A 16476-nucleotide genomic window follows, 5' to 3' on the forward strand; every position below is an offset into this window, starting at 1 on the left:
TGCCTATTTTCATATTTTAGAAAGATTGCTATTATTTTCCTTCTGGCACATTACCTTCTGTTACTAATGTGGTTTCATTTCCTAGAATTTTTACGTAACTTCTCAAACATTTAAAAAAACTTTTACAAGGTTATTCTATAAATCCTTATTGAAATCATCATTTTTTAGTATGATTTGGCTGTGATGTTTAAGTATTTAAAGCTAATGCCCAACATGGAATTCCAATGGAGTTAAACTTTTCATATTAAAAAATTCAAAAGGAAAATTAAGAAGTTCAGAATAACCAAAGCAATCCTTAGGGAGAAAAGTAAAGCAGGAGGCATCACAATAACCAACCTTAAATTATACTATAGAGGTATAGTAACAAAAACGGCATGGTATTGGCACCAAAAGAGATATGAAGACCAGTGAAACAGGACACAGAGACAAACCCACATATATACAGTTATTTCATACTAGACAAAGGTGCCATAAACCTACACTGCCTCTTTAACAAAAGGTGCTGGTAAGACAGGAACAAAGGACATGTAGTCAGTATAGATAGTAAATGATCCAAATCATCCCAAGATGAGGACTGATCACCAAAGAAAAGGAAAGGAGTTGCTAACACCTCCTGAACATTTCCCTGGCTCAACAGGTTGCTAACACCTCTGGGGAATCACACATTCCAACATAAGAAGTTGCCAATAATTATCCCCTGGGCTGTTCCTTTTTGCCCTTAGGCATCTACACAGGAAAGAAAGAGAAGGTTACAGAGAGAGGAATACAAGGAGGGAGAAGCAATCTAGGATCTACAAAAAAGACAGACATACCCACTCCTGTGGGCACCCAGAAGCCTGCTAAGGCTGTTCTGTCTCTTTCTTAAATATAACTTGCTTTCTATGCTTGTCTTGGCATTTCTCGCGTGTTTAATCTTCAACACAGGGGAAATGAGGACCTTAACCTGATTTCCAAGACTTGTATCTCTGGAAATCCATATGTAGTAGAATGAAATTAAGCCCCTATCTCTCACCCTGCACAAAACAGAACTCAATGTGGATCAAGGGCCTAGGCATTTAGAACAGAGACCCTGCACCTACTAGAAGAAATGTAGGCCTAACTCTTTGTTATGTCAGCTTAGAAACTGAATTCCTCCACAAGACTCCTATAGGGCAATAAGTAAAATCAAGACTCAATAAATGAGATGGTGTCAACTAAGAAGCTTCTTCAAAGCAAAGGAAACAATCAAGAATGTGAAGAGAGAGCCTACAGAGTGGGAGAAAATCTTTGCCAGCTGTACCTCAGATACAGCATTATTCTCCAGGATACATATAGAACTCAAAAAACTTAACAGAAGAAAAACAAATGACCCAATCAATAAATGGGCAATAAAACTGAATAGGCACTTCATAGAAGAAGAAATATGAATGGTCAGCAAATATATGAAAAAATGTTCAACATCTCTAGCAACTAGAGACATGCAAATTAAAACTATACTAAGATTCCATCTCATTCCAGTCGGAATGGCAATTATCAAGAATACAAGTAACAGAACAGGAGCAGCCGCCTGCTGAGAGGCAGAGCCGCCCCCTCCCCCCGCGCCGGCAAGGTAGAAAGAACTGTGACCACCCACAGAACAGGCCCAGCGGCCTGCTGAGGGGCAGAGCCGCCCCCTACCCCACCCCACCCCCGAGCCTGCCAGGTAGGCAGAACTGTGACCACCGACAGAAAAGGCCCAGTGGCCCGAGGAGGGGCAGAGCTGCCAACCACTCCTGCAAGGTAGGCGGGCCTGCGACCCACCGGCAGAACAGGAGCAGCGGCCTGCTGAAGGGCAGAGCCGCCCCCCCCTGCGCCTGCAAGGTAGGCAGAACTGTGACCACCAACAGAATAGGCCAGACCTGCAACCGACAAACAGAACAGGCCCAGTGGCCTGCGGAAGGGTAGAGCCGCCCCCCCACCCCGCGCGCCTGTAAGGTAGGCGGACCTGCAACCCACCGGCAGAACAGCCCCAGAGGCCTGCAGAGGGGCAGTGCCGCTGCCTGCGCCTGCAAAGTAGGCAGAACTGCGACCACCGACAGAACAAGCCTAGCGGCCCGCAGAGGGACAGAGCCGCCGCCCGCGCCTGCAAGGTAGGCGGACCTGCTACCGACCGGCAGAGCAGGCCCAGCGGCCTGCCGGCGTGGTAGGCACATTGCCCCAATTGGAGGAGGGGCAGAGCCGCCGCCCGCGCCTGCGAGGGAGACTTTGCAACTATACAAGACCAATATAAATATATAGGGGGAAAATTCAATAGCACAACAGTTTCACCAAGTAGAAAGGAACGCGAACAGTATGAAGAGACAAGGAAAGAAAGGACCACAAGCAATGCAGGTCAACTCAACGTTAGAAGAGGTAATAGCTGCAGCAGATGGAATGTCAGATAAAGAATTCAGGATATACATGCTTCAGATGATCTGGAGTCTCAAGGAAGACATCAGACAGCAAAATCAGACAATGAAAGATCACTTCAACAATGAATTACATAAACAAATCCAAGAAGCAAAAGATCAACTATACAGGGAGATAGAGGTTATAAAAAACAAACAAACAGAAATCCTAGAAATGCAGGAAGCAATAAACCAACTTAAAAACTCAATTGAGAATACTACCAGCAGAGTAGAACACTTAGAAGATAGAACATCAGACAATGAAGATAAAGTATTTCAACTTGAAAAGAACATAGACAGCTCAGCAAGACTGTTAAGAAACCATGAGCAGAACATCCAAGAAATATGGGATAACATCAAGAGACCAAATTTAAGAGTCATTGGGATACAGGAAGGGACAGAGTTTCAAACCAAAGGAATGAGCAATCTATTCAATGAAATAATACGAGAAAACTTCCCAGACTTGAAGAATGAGACAGAATCCCAAATCCTAGAAGCCTACAGGACGCCGAATGTGCAAAATCATAAGAGACCCACACCTAGACACATTATAATGAAGATGCCCAACATACAGAATAAGGAGAGAATTTTAAAAGCTACAAGAGAAAGGAAGCAGATCACATTTAGGGGTAAGCCAATCAGGATAACAGCTGATCTTTCAACACAGACTCTGAAAGCTAGAAGATCCTGGAATAACATATTTCAAACACTGAAAGAAAATGGGTTCCAACCAAGAATTGTGTATCCAGCGAAATTAAGCTTCAGGATGGAAGATGAAATTAAAACCTTCCACGATAAACAAAAGTTAAAAGAATTTGCAGCTAGAAAACCATCTCTTCAAAACATCCTTGGCAAAACATTACAGGAAGAGGAAATGGAAAATAACAATGAAAACCAACAGTGGGAGGTAGGACAGTAAAGGGGGGAAAAATAATCAAAGAGGAAAACAAACCATGTTTAGTAACATAAATAAACAAATATGGCTGGAAGAACAACCCATATCTCAATAATAACCCTAAATGTTAATGGCTTAAACTCACCAATTAAGAGACACAGGCTAGTAGAATGGATCACAAAACAAGACCCAACAATATGCTGCCTACAGGAGACGCATTTGATAGGAAAAGACATACATAGGCTGAAGGTGAAAGGTTGGGAAAAATCATATCACTCATATGGACTTCGGAAACAAGCAGGAGTGTCCATACTCATATCAAATAAAATAGATTTCAAGCCAAAGTTAATCAAAAGGGATAAAGAGGGACACTACATACTGCTTAAGGGAACCATACACCAACAAGACATAACAATCATAAATATATATGCCCCAAACAATGGTGCAGCTATGTTCATCAAACAAACTCTTCTCAAGTTCAAGAGTCTAATAGACCACCATACAATAATCATGGGAGACTTCAACACACCTCTCTCGCCACTGGACAGATCTTCCAAACAAAAGTTGAATAAGGAAACTATAGAACTCAATAACACAATTAATAACCTAGACCTAATTGACATATATAGAATATACCACCCAACATCAAGCAGTTACACTTTTTTCTCAGCAGCACATGGATCCTTCTCAAAAATAGATCATATATTATGTCACAGGGCAACTCTTAGACAATATAAAGGAGTAGAGATAATACCATGCATCTTATCTGATCATAATGGAATGAAACTGAAAATCAACGATAAAAGAAGGAAGGAAAAAGCATACATCACTTGGAGAATGAACAATAGGTTACTGAATGATCAATGGGTTATAGAAGACATCAAGGAGGAAATTAAAAAATTCTTAGAGATAAATGAAAACACAGACACAACATATCGGAATCTATGGGACACATTGAAAGCAGTTCTAAGAGGAAAATTCATTGCTTGGAGTTCATTCCTTAAAAAAAGAAAAAACCAACAAATAAATGATCTCATACTTCATCTCAAAATCCTTGAAAAAGAAGAGCAAAACAACAGCAAAAGAAGTAGAAGGCAAGAAATAATTAAAATCAGAGCTGAAATTAATGAAATCGAAACAAAAGAAACAATTGAAAAAATTGACAAAACTAAAAGTTGGTTCTTTGAAAAAATAAACAAAATCGACAGACCCTTAGCCATGCTAGCGAAGAGAAGAAGAGAGAGAACTCAAATTACTAGCATACGGGATGAAAAAGGCAATATCACAACAGACACTTCAGAAATACAGAAGATAATCAAAAACTATTTTGAATCCTTATACTCCAATAAATTAGAAGATAGTGAAGGCATAGATAAATTTCTTAAGTCATATGATCTGCCCAGATTGAGTCAGGAGGATATAGACAACCTAAACAGACCAATATCAATTGAGGAAATAGAAGAAACCATCAAAAGACTACCAACTAAGAAAAGCCCAGGACCGGATGGGTATACAGCAGAGTTTTACAAAACCTTTAAAGAGGAACTAATACCAATACTTTTCAAGCTACTTCAGGAAATAGAAAAAGAGGGAGAACTTCCAAATTCATTCTACGAGGCCAACATCACCCTGATACCTAAACCAGACAAAGACACTTCAAAGAAAGAAAACTACAGACCAATATCTCTAATGAACCTAGATGCAAAAATCCTCAATAAAATTCTGGCGAATCGGATACAAAAACATATCAAAAAAATTGTGCACCATGATCAAGTAGGATTCATCCCTGGGATGCAAGGCTGGTTCAATATACGGAAATCAATAAATGTTATTCACCACATCAATAGACTTAAAAATAAGAACCATATGATCATCTCGATAGATGCGGAAAAAGCATTCGACAAAGTACAGCATCCCTTTATGTTCAAAACTCTAGAAAAACTAGGGATAACAGGAACATACCTCAATATTGTAAAAGCAATCTATGCTAAGCCTCAGGCTAGCATCATTCTGAATGGAGAAAAACTGAAGGCATTCCCTCTAAAATCTGGAACAAGACAGGGATGCCCTCTCTCTCCACTTCTGTTCAACATAGTTCTCGAAACACTGGCCAGAGCAATTAGACAGACGAAAGAAATTAAAGGCATCAAAATAGGAAAAGAAGAACTTAAATTATCACTATTTGCAGATGACATGATTCTATACCTAGCAGACCCAAAAGGGTCTACAAAGAAACTATTAGAGCTAATAAATGAATTCAGCAAAGTGGCAGGATATAAAATCAACACGCATAAATCAAAGGCATTCCTGTATATCAGCGACAAATCCTCTGAAATGGAAATGAGGACAACCACTCCATTCACAATATCTTCAAAAAAAATAAAATACTTGGGAATCAACCTAACAAAAGAGGTGAAAGACTTATACAATGAAAACTACAGAACCCTAAAGAGAGAAATAGAAGAAGATCTTAGAAGATGGAAAAATATACCCTGTTCATGGATAGGCAGAACTAACATCATCAAAATGGCGATATTACCAAAAGTTCTCTATAGGTTTAATGCAATGCCAATCAAAATCCCAACGGCATTTCTTGTAGAAATAGAGAAAGCAATCATGAAATTCATATGGAAAAATAAAAGACCCAGAATAGCAAAAACAATGCTAAGCAGGAAGTGTGAATCAGGCGGTATAGCGATACCAGACTTCAAACTATACTACAGAGCAATAGTAACAAAAACAGCATGGTACTGGTACCAAAACAGGCGGGTGGACCAATGGTACAGAATAGAGGACACAGAAACCAATCCACAAAACTACAACTATCTTATATTTGATAAAGGGGCTAAAAGCATGCAATGGAGGAAGGATAGCATCTTCAACAAATGGTGCTGGGAAAACTGGAAATCCATATGCAACAAAATGAAACTGAATCCCTTTCTCTCGCCATGCACAAAAGTTAATTCAAAATGGATCAAGGAGCTTGATATCAAATCAGAGACACGCCGTCTGATAGAAGAAAAAGTTGGCTACGATCTACATACTGTGGGGTCGGGCTCCAAATTCCTCAATAGGACACCCATAGCACAAAAGTTAATAACTAGAATCAACAAATGGGACTTACTCAAACTAAAAAGTTTTTTCTCAGCAAAAGAAACAATAAGAGAGGTAAATAGGGAGCCTACACCCTGGGAACAAATCTTTACTCCTCACACTTCAGATAGAGCCCTAATATCCAGAGTATACAAAGAACTCAAAAAATTAGACAATAAGAGAACAAACAACCCAATCAACAAATGGGCCAAGGACCTGAACAGACACTTCTCAGAGGAGGACATACAGTCAATCAACAAGTACATGAAAAAATGCTCACCATCTCTAGCTGTCAGAGAAATGCAAATCAAAACCACCCTAAGATACCATCTCACTCCAGTAAGATTGGCAGCCATTATGAAGTCAAACAACAACAAGTGCTGGCGAGGATGTGGGGAAAAGGGTACACTTGTACATTGCTGGTGGGACTGCAAATTGGTGCAGCCAATTTGGAAAGCAGTATGGAGATTTCTTGGAAAGCTGGGAATGGAGCCACCATTTGACCCAGCTATTCCCCTTCTTGGTCTATTCCCTAAAGACCTAAAAAGAGCATGCTACAGGGACACTGCTACATCGATGTTCATAGCAGCACAATTCACAATAGCAAGACTGTGGAACCAACCTAGATGCCCTTCAATAGACGAATGGATAAAAAAAATGTGGCATTTATACACAATGGAGTATTACTCTGCATTAAAAAATGACAAAATCATAGAATTTACAGGGAAATGGATGGCATTAGAGCAGATTATGCTAAGTGAAGCTAGCCAATCCCTAAAAAACAAATGCCAAATGTCTTCTTTGATATAAGGAGAGTAACTAAGAACAGAGTAGGGACGAAGAGCAGGAGAAGAAGATTAACATTTAACAGGGATGAGAGGTGGGAGGGAAAGGGAGAGAGAAGGGAAATTGCATGGTAATGGAAGGAGACCCTCAGGGTTATACAGTGGAGGGGGTAGAGAGAGAGGAGGGGAGGGGAGGGGAGAGGTGGGGAGGGGGGAGGGTGGAGGATGGGAAAGGCAGCGGAGCACAACAGACACTAGTATGGCAATATGTAAATCAATGGATGTGTAACTGATGTGATTCTGCAATCTGTATATGGGGTAAAAATGGGAGCTCATAACCCACTTGAATCAAAGGGTGAAATACGATATATGAAGAACTATGTAATGTTTTGAACAACCAACAATAAAAAATTAAAAAAAAAAATAATCCTCATAGTATGTATCTAAAAAGCAAGATCAGAAAAAAGCAACATTCTCACCTGAGAATATCCTGTCCCTCAGCAGTGATTCCCATTTCCTCATGGATTTTATTATTACTATTATTCTACACTTAGGGAATTTAGGAAGTAAATAAAAATTTATGATTTAAACCTCAAAAAAAAAAAAAGAATACAAGTAACAATAAATGTTGGAAAGGATGCAGTGAAAGGTTCACCTCATACATTGCTGTTGGGACTTCAAATTGGTGCGAACACTATGGAAAGCAGTAGGAGATTCCTTAGAAAACTTGGAATGGAATCATCATTTGACCCAGTTATTCTACCCCTCGGCTAATAACCCAAAGACTTAAAGTCAGCATACTATGGTGACACAGCCACATCAATGTTTATAGAAGCTCAATTCACAACAGCCAAGATAAGGAACCAACCTAGGTGCCCTCCAGCAGATGAATACTAAAGAAAATATGGTTTATATACATGATGGAATATTACTAAGCCATAAATTAAATTGTGGTATTTGCTGATAAATGGATAGAACTGGAGACTATCATGCTATGTGAAATAAGTCAGTCAAAAAAAAAATGGTGGAATGTTTTCTTTGATATATGAATGCTAAGACACAATAAGGGGGTTGGTAGAATAGAAGTTCATTGGCTCAGACAAAGGAGAATGAAGGCTAGGGAAAGGGGATGGGAATAGGAAAGATAGTAGAATGAATTGGACATAACTTCCCTATGTTCATATATGAATACAGAACCGGTGAAACCCCATATCATGTACAACCAAAAGAATGGGATCCTAATTAGAGTAAGTTATACTCCATGTATGTATAATATGTCAAAATACATTCTACTGTCATAAATATCTAAAAAGAATAATAAAAATCAAAAGGGTCCTCTTGGAGAGCTTCAGAGACAGGGTATTTCATAATCTCCCTTTTTCCATGTGTCTCATACAGGTGAAAAAATTTAGACATCTCTGGTGGGTAGGGCACAGACTGTGATAATTTTCTGTGCTTGAACCTCAGTTTGTAATCTGGCCAACTGTGATTTCTTTTCTTCCAGAGATCCCTCCCTTCCCCCCCTCCCCCATCCTTAGTAGTGTAGTGAATGACCTGCTTTTTTCTCTGATGCACTTTTTCGATCTAGAATTATTCCTTAGCTTTCAAATCTCTATAGCATGTAAATCACCTAGGTTGATTCTGAAAAGAGCATTTGCTTTAAAAAAATGCTAGTGTTCAAAATTATTCTTCTGTGTCCATTTTCTGTCTTTAAAGGCACATCATGCAGATTACAGAGCCCATTTTCAGAAATCCTAATTGAGTAGAAAGAGTGGTAGAGACGGAAATCTGTTTTCCACAGCATCCAAGGTAATTTATTCAAATGGTCTCTGGAAACACTTTAAGAAACACTCGTGGTGGAACAGCATCTACACTTACTTGTGAGGAAGGGCTGAAACTTCTGTCAGTCTTAATGGATGCTATGGGATGGCTGGTTCTCATCATGCGGAGGATGGGTCTCTGATACTCTGTTCCTGCAGTTACCATACTGTAGGCTGGGGGGACCACAGTAGTTTGTTTCTGCAGCAGCTGTAAGATGGTCTGGATATCAGCAGTCATTTGGGATTCAAGTCTGTAGACCAGACAGAAAAAGGAGAAAGAGTCCTAAAATAGTCCAGAATTGCAAAAGCATCTGAGCAAACTTCAGCACTTACCAACCAAGACGACATGCCTGCTTTAAACAAGAAGAACAGGAGAGGGAGCACAGGGATGCTTTCTTAGCTGATAATCTGTGTCTCACTAATGATTCCAACAAAGACCATTACTTTCCTGCTCATTTTAAGAGAATCAATAGAAATACAAATGAAAAGACTGTATTTTTACTAATGTTTATTGATTTCAAAGTGTAAAACATGCTGAGAATCTCTTTTTAAATAGTAATTATCTTTGCTTTTTATCAGGCTTTACTCAATTTTTTTGTGAATACTTTGTTTATTCTTTAAAAGAGAGACTAGCAGCACATTTCTTTCACAGTTACAAAAATCTCAAGAAAATTTCTTAAGTGTTTCAAATTTATATTATTGTTAATTAATCTTGCCCTTCTATTCATAGCAAGTATTGTATATTACTCATTGTATTCTTTCTTTGATGTTAAATGCTAAATTCCTTTTCCCATCTACAGGGAATTGATATTTAAGAAGCAAAAGAAATGTAAAAATTCACTTGCTTCTATGTCCCTTCAGGCTTGAGCAACAGCCAGTATGACCACTGATTTCTAGAAAGCTCATGAGTAGCTCACTGGCTTATTAATTTCATTCTAATTTTAAATTAAAATTTAAAGGAATACGGCAAATACAATCAGTCTGATTCCCCTCTGCTGTGTGGATTAACACCATTGAAGACATAAAAAAAAAATTCATGGGCATAAAAACAGAAAATTTGGACCATACGCCTCTATAGAAAGTTCTTCTAGCTATTTTATTTTTGCTTACTGTTTTACCTATGAATTCAAAAAGCAATGAAAAGGTAATGCTATAGAGTAAATTAGTCTGTGATTTGAAAGAAAGCAACAAAACCTAGAAAAATGAGAAAAGATCAGTATTTTCTTTTTACTTTTTAATATTAACACTCCAGATCTTCCTGCTGGGAATCATAATTATGTATTTTTAAAGGTTTTCTATAGTTGATAAAATATAACCAGATAACTCAGTGTCTTCTAAGCCAATAGCTTTAAACTACACCTGATTATGCCTTGCAAGTACCAAGGCCACACACCAAAAAGGAATGTTGAATTTTCAACTGGTTCATCTACTTGTTACCTGCAAGTCTGATCTAATTTTTTTATGGTACCAACTAAACATTTTTATTGTTATGAATCAATTTTTTCTTTTCATTCTTCGAGGTCCAGCTCAAATTTTATCTGTACCTCCAAATCTTACCATATTTAACTAATTCAGAGTTACCTTTTCTCTTCTCTGAGCCCCTGAAGAAAATTTTACAAACTTCCTCAGAGCTATTTCTGTACAAATTTGTCTCAGTTTTAAAAAATTTAATAGTTAAAGTGGCTTTTTTTACATGATATTTATTATCATTACCATTATTATCAAGATAGGTCATTGAATATAAAAGGATTTGGGAATACTGAGGTTAAAAGTTTCATCCACATGTGGGATTCAAGACACTAGGTAGTAATGGGGCTGGGGATGTGGCTCAAGCGGTAGCACGCTCGCCTGGCATGAGTGCGGCCCAGGTTTGATCCTCAGTCAGCACCACATACAAACAAAGATGTTGTGTCCGCCAAAAACTAAAAAATAAATATTAAAAAAAAATACACTAGGTAGTGAACAAAAATTAATTTCATTCTAGTTTTAAATTAAAATTTAAAGGAAAATGGCAAATACAATCAGTCTGATTCCCCTCTGCTGAGTGTGTTAACACTATTGAGTCTATAAAAATCTTTTGAGTTTTTGAGTCCTATAAAAAATCTTTGTTAAACATTAGCAGTCTCTAAGAAACAGGATTTTTTCATCATGGATTTTATCTATTTGAATCATGTCTATGAGAGAAGAATCTATCAGAGGTAATGCTTCAGCATTCACATGCTCAGCAACCTGTGGCACTGAGAGGGCCTCATGCACACAAGAACAACATGTGCAGTTGAAGTGGCTGTTGCCAGGTGAGACCTGAGACCTTTGGTATTGAAACAATTTAATAAGAGTGTAGACCATTCTATACACATGACTTGGTTGTCTATTCTAGGAATACTTTGCCTGGGAAAAATAAGGCTACACCAGTAAATAACTTCACTAGTTCAGGAATTTTCAACAAATAAACTCGTTGGAGAGAACTGTTTGCTCATCAGGAGCCTCTTGTACATCCAAACTTAATTCATCAGACTTGCTTCAAGATTCTCACCCCCCCTGAGCCTGTCACTCTGGATGGCTGATGTCATGAATTTGCCCAATTTTAATAAGTTGGGACATAACTTTCTGATGTACAGAACCAGTGAAACCTTGACAAGCCCAAACACAAAGTCCTGTAAATATCCTACTTCTTACCACTGAGCCTTGGTCTTGTGAATGGTCTCCTGTCTGCACTGATTTTGAATACTTAGTTTTGTCTTATTAATTGGTTACCTGAAATTTGGAGTAGTTCGACAAAGGGGAGGTGTAGTAAAAAGTTTCTTTACTATACATAGAATTGTATTTTTATGTTTTATGACTAGAGTCTATTGGCTTACTTACAATGGACTTTTTTATTGAAACCTGATAATGTGTTTTATTCAGGAGGAATTACAGAGAATTAGACAATAATTCAGTTTGTTCTTGGTCTTTAAAACAGAAAATAACCTAGTTTTGGAATTTTATTTTTTGTCAAGATAGCCATAAAGTTGTAGAAAATGAATATTTTCATATACTCATTCAAAGACCAACTTTTTACCAGGAATTGTAATAGGTAGAAATTCAGGTGAGAACATGAAGGAGAATAAATATGGAATCTGATCTCTCAGTGCTGTCAGGAGCTGATTGCTTAGAGAGGAAAAATGAAGGAAGTGCATAAATAACTAACACTAGATGAAGCAGGTGCTCAATGTCATACTAGAGGCATAGAGACAAATTGCTCTGGATGTTCTGCAGTGGAAGGAGTCATTACTCAATTTTTACATTTTCTAATTCTCCTTTCTCAAAGTGTCTCCCTAAACCAGAAACATTGGACATCCCTGGGAGCTTGTTAGAATGTGGTGTCTGCCAGCTCTAGACTCATCAATCCACTTAGAAACTGCATTTTAACAAGACGCCCAGGTGATACCAATGCATATTAAAGTTTGAGAAGTACTGCTGAAGAATCAAGTCTTAATAATCTATCTAATCATGTCTATATCTAGGCTATATATGTATATATGCTTATATATACATATAAAAACACATACATATGTACATATAAGTTAACCTATGTAAACCTTTAACCCTACATATAGTTTATCCTTAAAGAAGAAAAGAGGCAGTAGCAAGGACTGGTTCAAAATCGACCATTTATGTTTGTTTTTATTGCATTGTGGCTTGAATATTGTGTTTGGATGAGATGGTGGTGTAAGAACTCAGTTTTACATTTGAACAAATGCCAAAGTCAAATAGGGTATACTCAACTCTAGAACGTGTCCCAAGATTCTACCTCTACAAAGCAGAGCCTAAGTTAAGCTACCCTCTTCAAATTTGTTTCCCTTACATTTGTCTTACAGAACAAAGTGGAAGAAAAAAAGTTTGGAGATGTCAGTGAACTAAAAATGCAACTTTTTAAATTTTAAAATAAGCTAAACTGATTTGGAAATAAAATGTTTGTAAAAGTATTAAAGAGAGAAAAAAACTAGAAGTAGTAATGGTGATAACAATTTAAAACATGTTCAGAAAGCACATACATATGCTGGGAATATGTTAAAAGATATTTAATTCTGTTATGACTGTGGAAAATTCATACAATAATAATATACTAGCTGGATGTGGTGGTGCACACCTGTAATCCCAGTAACTTGGGAAGCTAAGGAAGGAGATTCACAAGTTTAAGGCCACCATCAGCAGTTTAGTGAGACCTTAAGTGACAGTGAGAATCTGTCTCAAAATTGAAAAAGAAAACTGAGATGTAATTCAGTTGTAAAGCACCCCTGGGTTTAATTCCCAGTGTGTGTGTGTGTGTGTGTGTGTGTGTGTATCAAGTTTTTCACACACACACACACACACACACACACACACACACACTACAACAAGGAGTCACTGAAATCTCAATTTTAGTCCTAAAGGAAGGTTCAAGCCCAGAAATATATGTGAAGTAAGAGAATACACTCAAATGAACACTAGTAATAGAGCTGAAGTTCACTGATGATCAAATTTTATCTAGCTTTTTTTTTTTTAATCTATGCTACCTTTGGTATAGCAGGTATAGTCTCTATATATGGTCAGCCCTCTGTATCTTTATGTTCTGCATTAGAAAATCAATTGAGCACATATTAAATATATTTGAAAAGAAATTGCATTTTTTATTGGACACAACAAGACTTTTTTCTTGCCATTATTCACTAAACAATATACTATACCAATTATTTACATGGTATTTACTTTTTCTTAGATACTATAAGTAATCTGGAGATAATTTAAAGTATATGGGATGATGTGTACAGGTTATATGCAGATACTATGCTATTTGACACAAGGGATTGAGCATCAAGGGATTCTGGTACCCAAACGAGGTCCTGGAACCAATCCCCATTGCATACTAACAGATGATCATGTATTAATTCTGTCCATACAAAAGCACTGCAAGTAGGTTTGAGTAAAAATAAGAAATTGAGAGTAGGAAAGTTTAAATTACTACCCAGTCATTCTGTAAATAGTTAAATAACCTAGTTAAGAATTTTACCTAGGTTAACTAATTTGTACTGTGTTGGCATTGTGCCAAAGAAATCACTGCTGCCCCTGTCATTCACCATTTACTCACGTTTTTAACCACCACCACCACTACCACCAACATAAATAAAATGCATAGAAAATATTAATCATAGATAGTAAGTAAAGCCATAGTTTATGTGGTATAGGCAAAACTCAGAATGCTAACTACAGATGGGTAAACAAGGAGCTTGTTAGACACGGGCAGAATCACAAGATATATTAAATATACACATTCGTGCTACTACTCAGCAAGGTATAACAAAGAAAAAATAGAAATGGGATGTACTCAACAAGAGATGGAAAGAATAAATTTTTCTCATGTTGCCTCGGGGAAGACAACTATCCCACACACATTTAACCATCTGTTAGGGTCACCCAGTGTTTCATTCTGGCTCTCCATGTGGTCTACCTACAAAAGGCCAGTAAAACACATGGCTGTTGTACAGGCTAATTAAAGGACCACAGCAGTGATCAGGTGTGTCAGGCTTTGCATTTCTATTATAGAAACAATGCATTACATCAGCACAAGAGATTTGGGTTTCTGTCTCTGGAGAAACGTCAATTCTGGTCCTTGTACTATGGACATTGAGAGCTGATGTGGCAGATTTAAGAACACTGTCTAAATCAGGATTCAGGTAATGTGGTTATTTTTTTTTAATATTGTTTTTTGTTATTCATGGACACAGTATCTTTGTTTATTCATTTTTATGTGGTGCTGAGAATCAAACCAAGTGCCCCACACATGCCAGGCAAGCACTCTGCCACTGAGTCACAACTCCAGCCCTAGTGTGGTTATTTTACCAGGTTTGCACTTACTGAAAATGAATCAATTACTCCATCTAGTTCTTAAATCCTGTGATTTGAGCATTTTATCTTAGTCCATGCAGTTTTGGCTATGGCTACTGGGAGAACTTGCCATCTGGTCTATTTGAAAGCTACCATTGGGTCAAGGTAAATTCCCAAATGAAACACAAAGCAGCTACTGAGTCATACTCAAGTCATATCTGTTTTCTGACTCTTTTTAACCAATTTAATTTTAAAAACCCACCCAGACTTCTATGAAATAGTTACCTCCTGCCTAAAACCAAAATTTATTCTACATATTAATCAGTCTAGATCAAAGATGAAGGAACATGGAAAGGTTCTGTCTTTAATTTGTGGGATTTTTAATTTATTCACAATTTTTTTGACAAATTGACCAAAAACTGTATGTTTAAATCACTATTTTAGTATTTTAAAAATGCCACAAAACATGGATAAATTACCAGAAACAACTATAAAGTATAAAAGCAGGATTAAAAGCATAAAGGTGTTAGTTAACAAATTAAATATGAATTACTCTGAGGGGAGGTAGCCAGTGATGGTGATATACTTAATTTTAAGATAGAGAAAGAAAAAATAGGACATATGTTGCTTAAGATATGAAGTGCAAATAAATGTTCCTTGCAACACAAATTGATAATTCTGTCAGTTTCTAGTGTTATTTTAAATAAGTATGTGTGGAAAATATGGGATTGCAGTAAGAGGAATTTGCTAGAAGCAAAGCTAGACACGTCTAATGGTTTGCATCATACTCTCCTTTTGCCCCACCATTTCTGATACCTGTTAAGTTGCTCTTGAAGCAAATCTAATCTTTGCTCTACTTCTCCATAGGTGAGGTCACTTTCAGTTTCTGAGATCCCCCAGGCAGCTCGCTGAAGTGCTGAGGGACTACACTCTTCAGGCTGAGCCCTGGCATTGTCTCTTTCCCAGCTTTGAGTGTCAGTGATATCTGTGGAAGAGAGTGAGTTAGACATCGGCTTTCTTTGGCACTCCTTTGCCTCATAAACATAGACACTAACAAGACAAGCTGTAAAGGATCTTAGGATATAACCCAGGAGACATAGAACCAAAGTGGTTCATGGACAAAATCAGGGGCCATGACCAATTGGTGGTAGGTTCCTTCTCTCACTCTGCCTTCCTTACCTACCACATGCATTTTCATAGCATTAAAATTTTATAGAAGGTCAGGAGTCTTGGTTATGATTTTGTCTTCTTTCTATTTGTGCTAAAAGAAGGTATGGATGGCTGAACATAACTGATTAGAGCGCAATGTTTTTGTGCTTTTGAATTTGAGAGGAAATAACATATTTTGTTTATAATGTTTTACTTAACATTTGAGATATTTTGGGCTCTTTCTCACAGAATAGTAAGCATTCTTTATGGTCCAGGAGAAAACTCTTGAGGGAAGTGCTGGTCTTCAAGGGTATGTTCTTAGGCAGCCCAATTCAAGGTAGAGCCAAGGAGTCATAAACTATTAAAGAGGAGAAGAGTTTTAAAGTCTTCCCATCTTGTTTCTTTGCTTCTTTGAAGCTTCTTCTGCACTGTATTTTAATATCATCACATTGTTCGCCAATGTTTTTTTTTTTTTTTTTTTTTTT

General features: G+C 37.5%; 1 protein-coding gene across 3 annotated transcripts in view; it reads right to left on the minus strand.

The window, feature by feature from the left end:
• Window positions 1-16476, minus strand: part of Kcnh7 (potassium voltage-gated channel subfamily H member 7) — a 467079-nt gene that overhangs the window by 2448 nt on the left and 448155 nt on the right. For all 3 annotated transcript variants that reach the window (XM_015478970.2, XM_048812385.1, XM_048812384.1), the window contains 2 exons: window positions 15659-15827; window positions 9057-9249 (listed from right to left, as the gene is read on the minus strand). In XM_015478970.2, the coding sequence (XP_015334456.1) occupies window positions 9057-9249; window positions 15659-15827 (362 nt within the window). The remainder of the gene's footprint in view (window positions 1-9056; window positions 9250-15658; window positions 15828-16476) is intronic.

This window comes from Marmota marmota, unplaced genomic scaffold (assembly GCF_001458135.2).
Source record: "Marmota marmota marmota unplaced genomic scaffold, marMar, whole genome shotgun sequence".
NCBI classification, from domain to species: domain Eukaryota; kingdom Metazoa; phylum Chordata; class Mammalia; order Rodentia; family Sciuridae; genus Marmota; species Marmota marmota.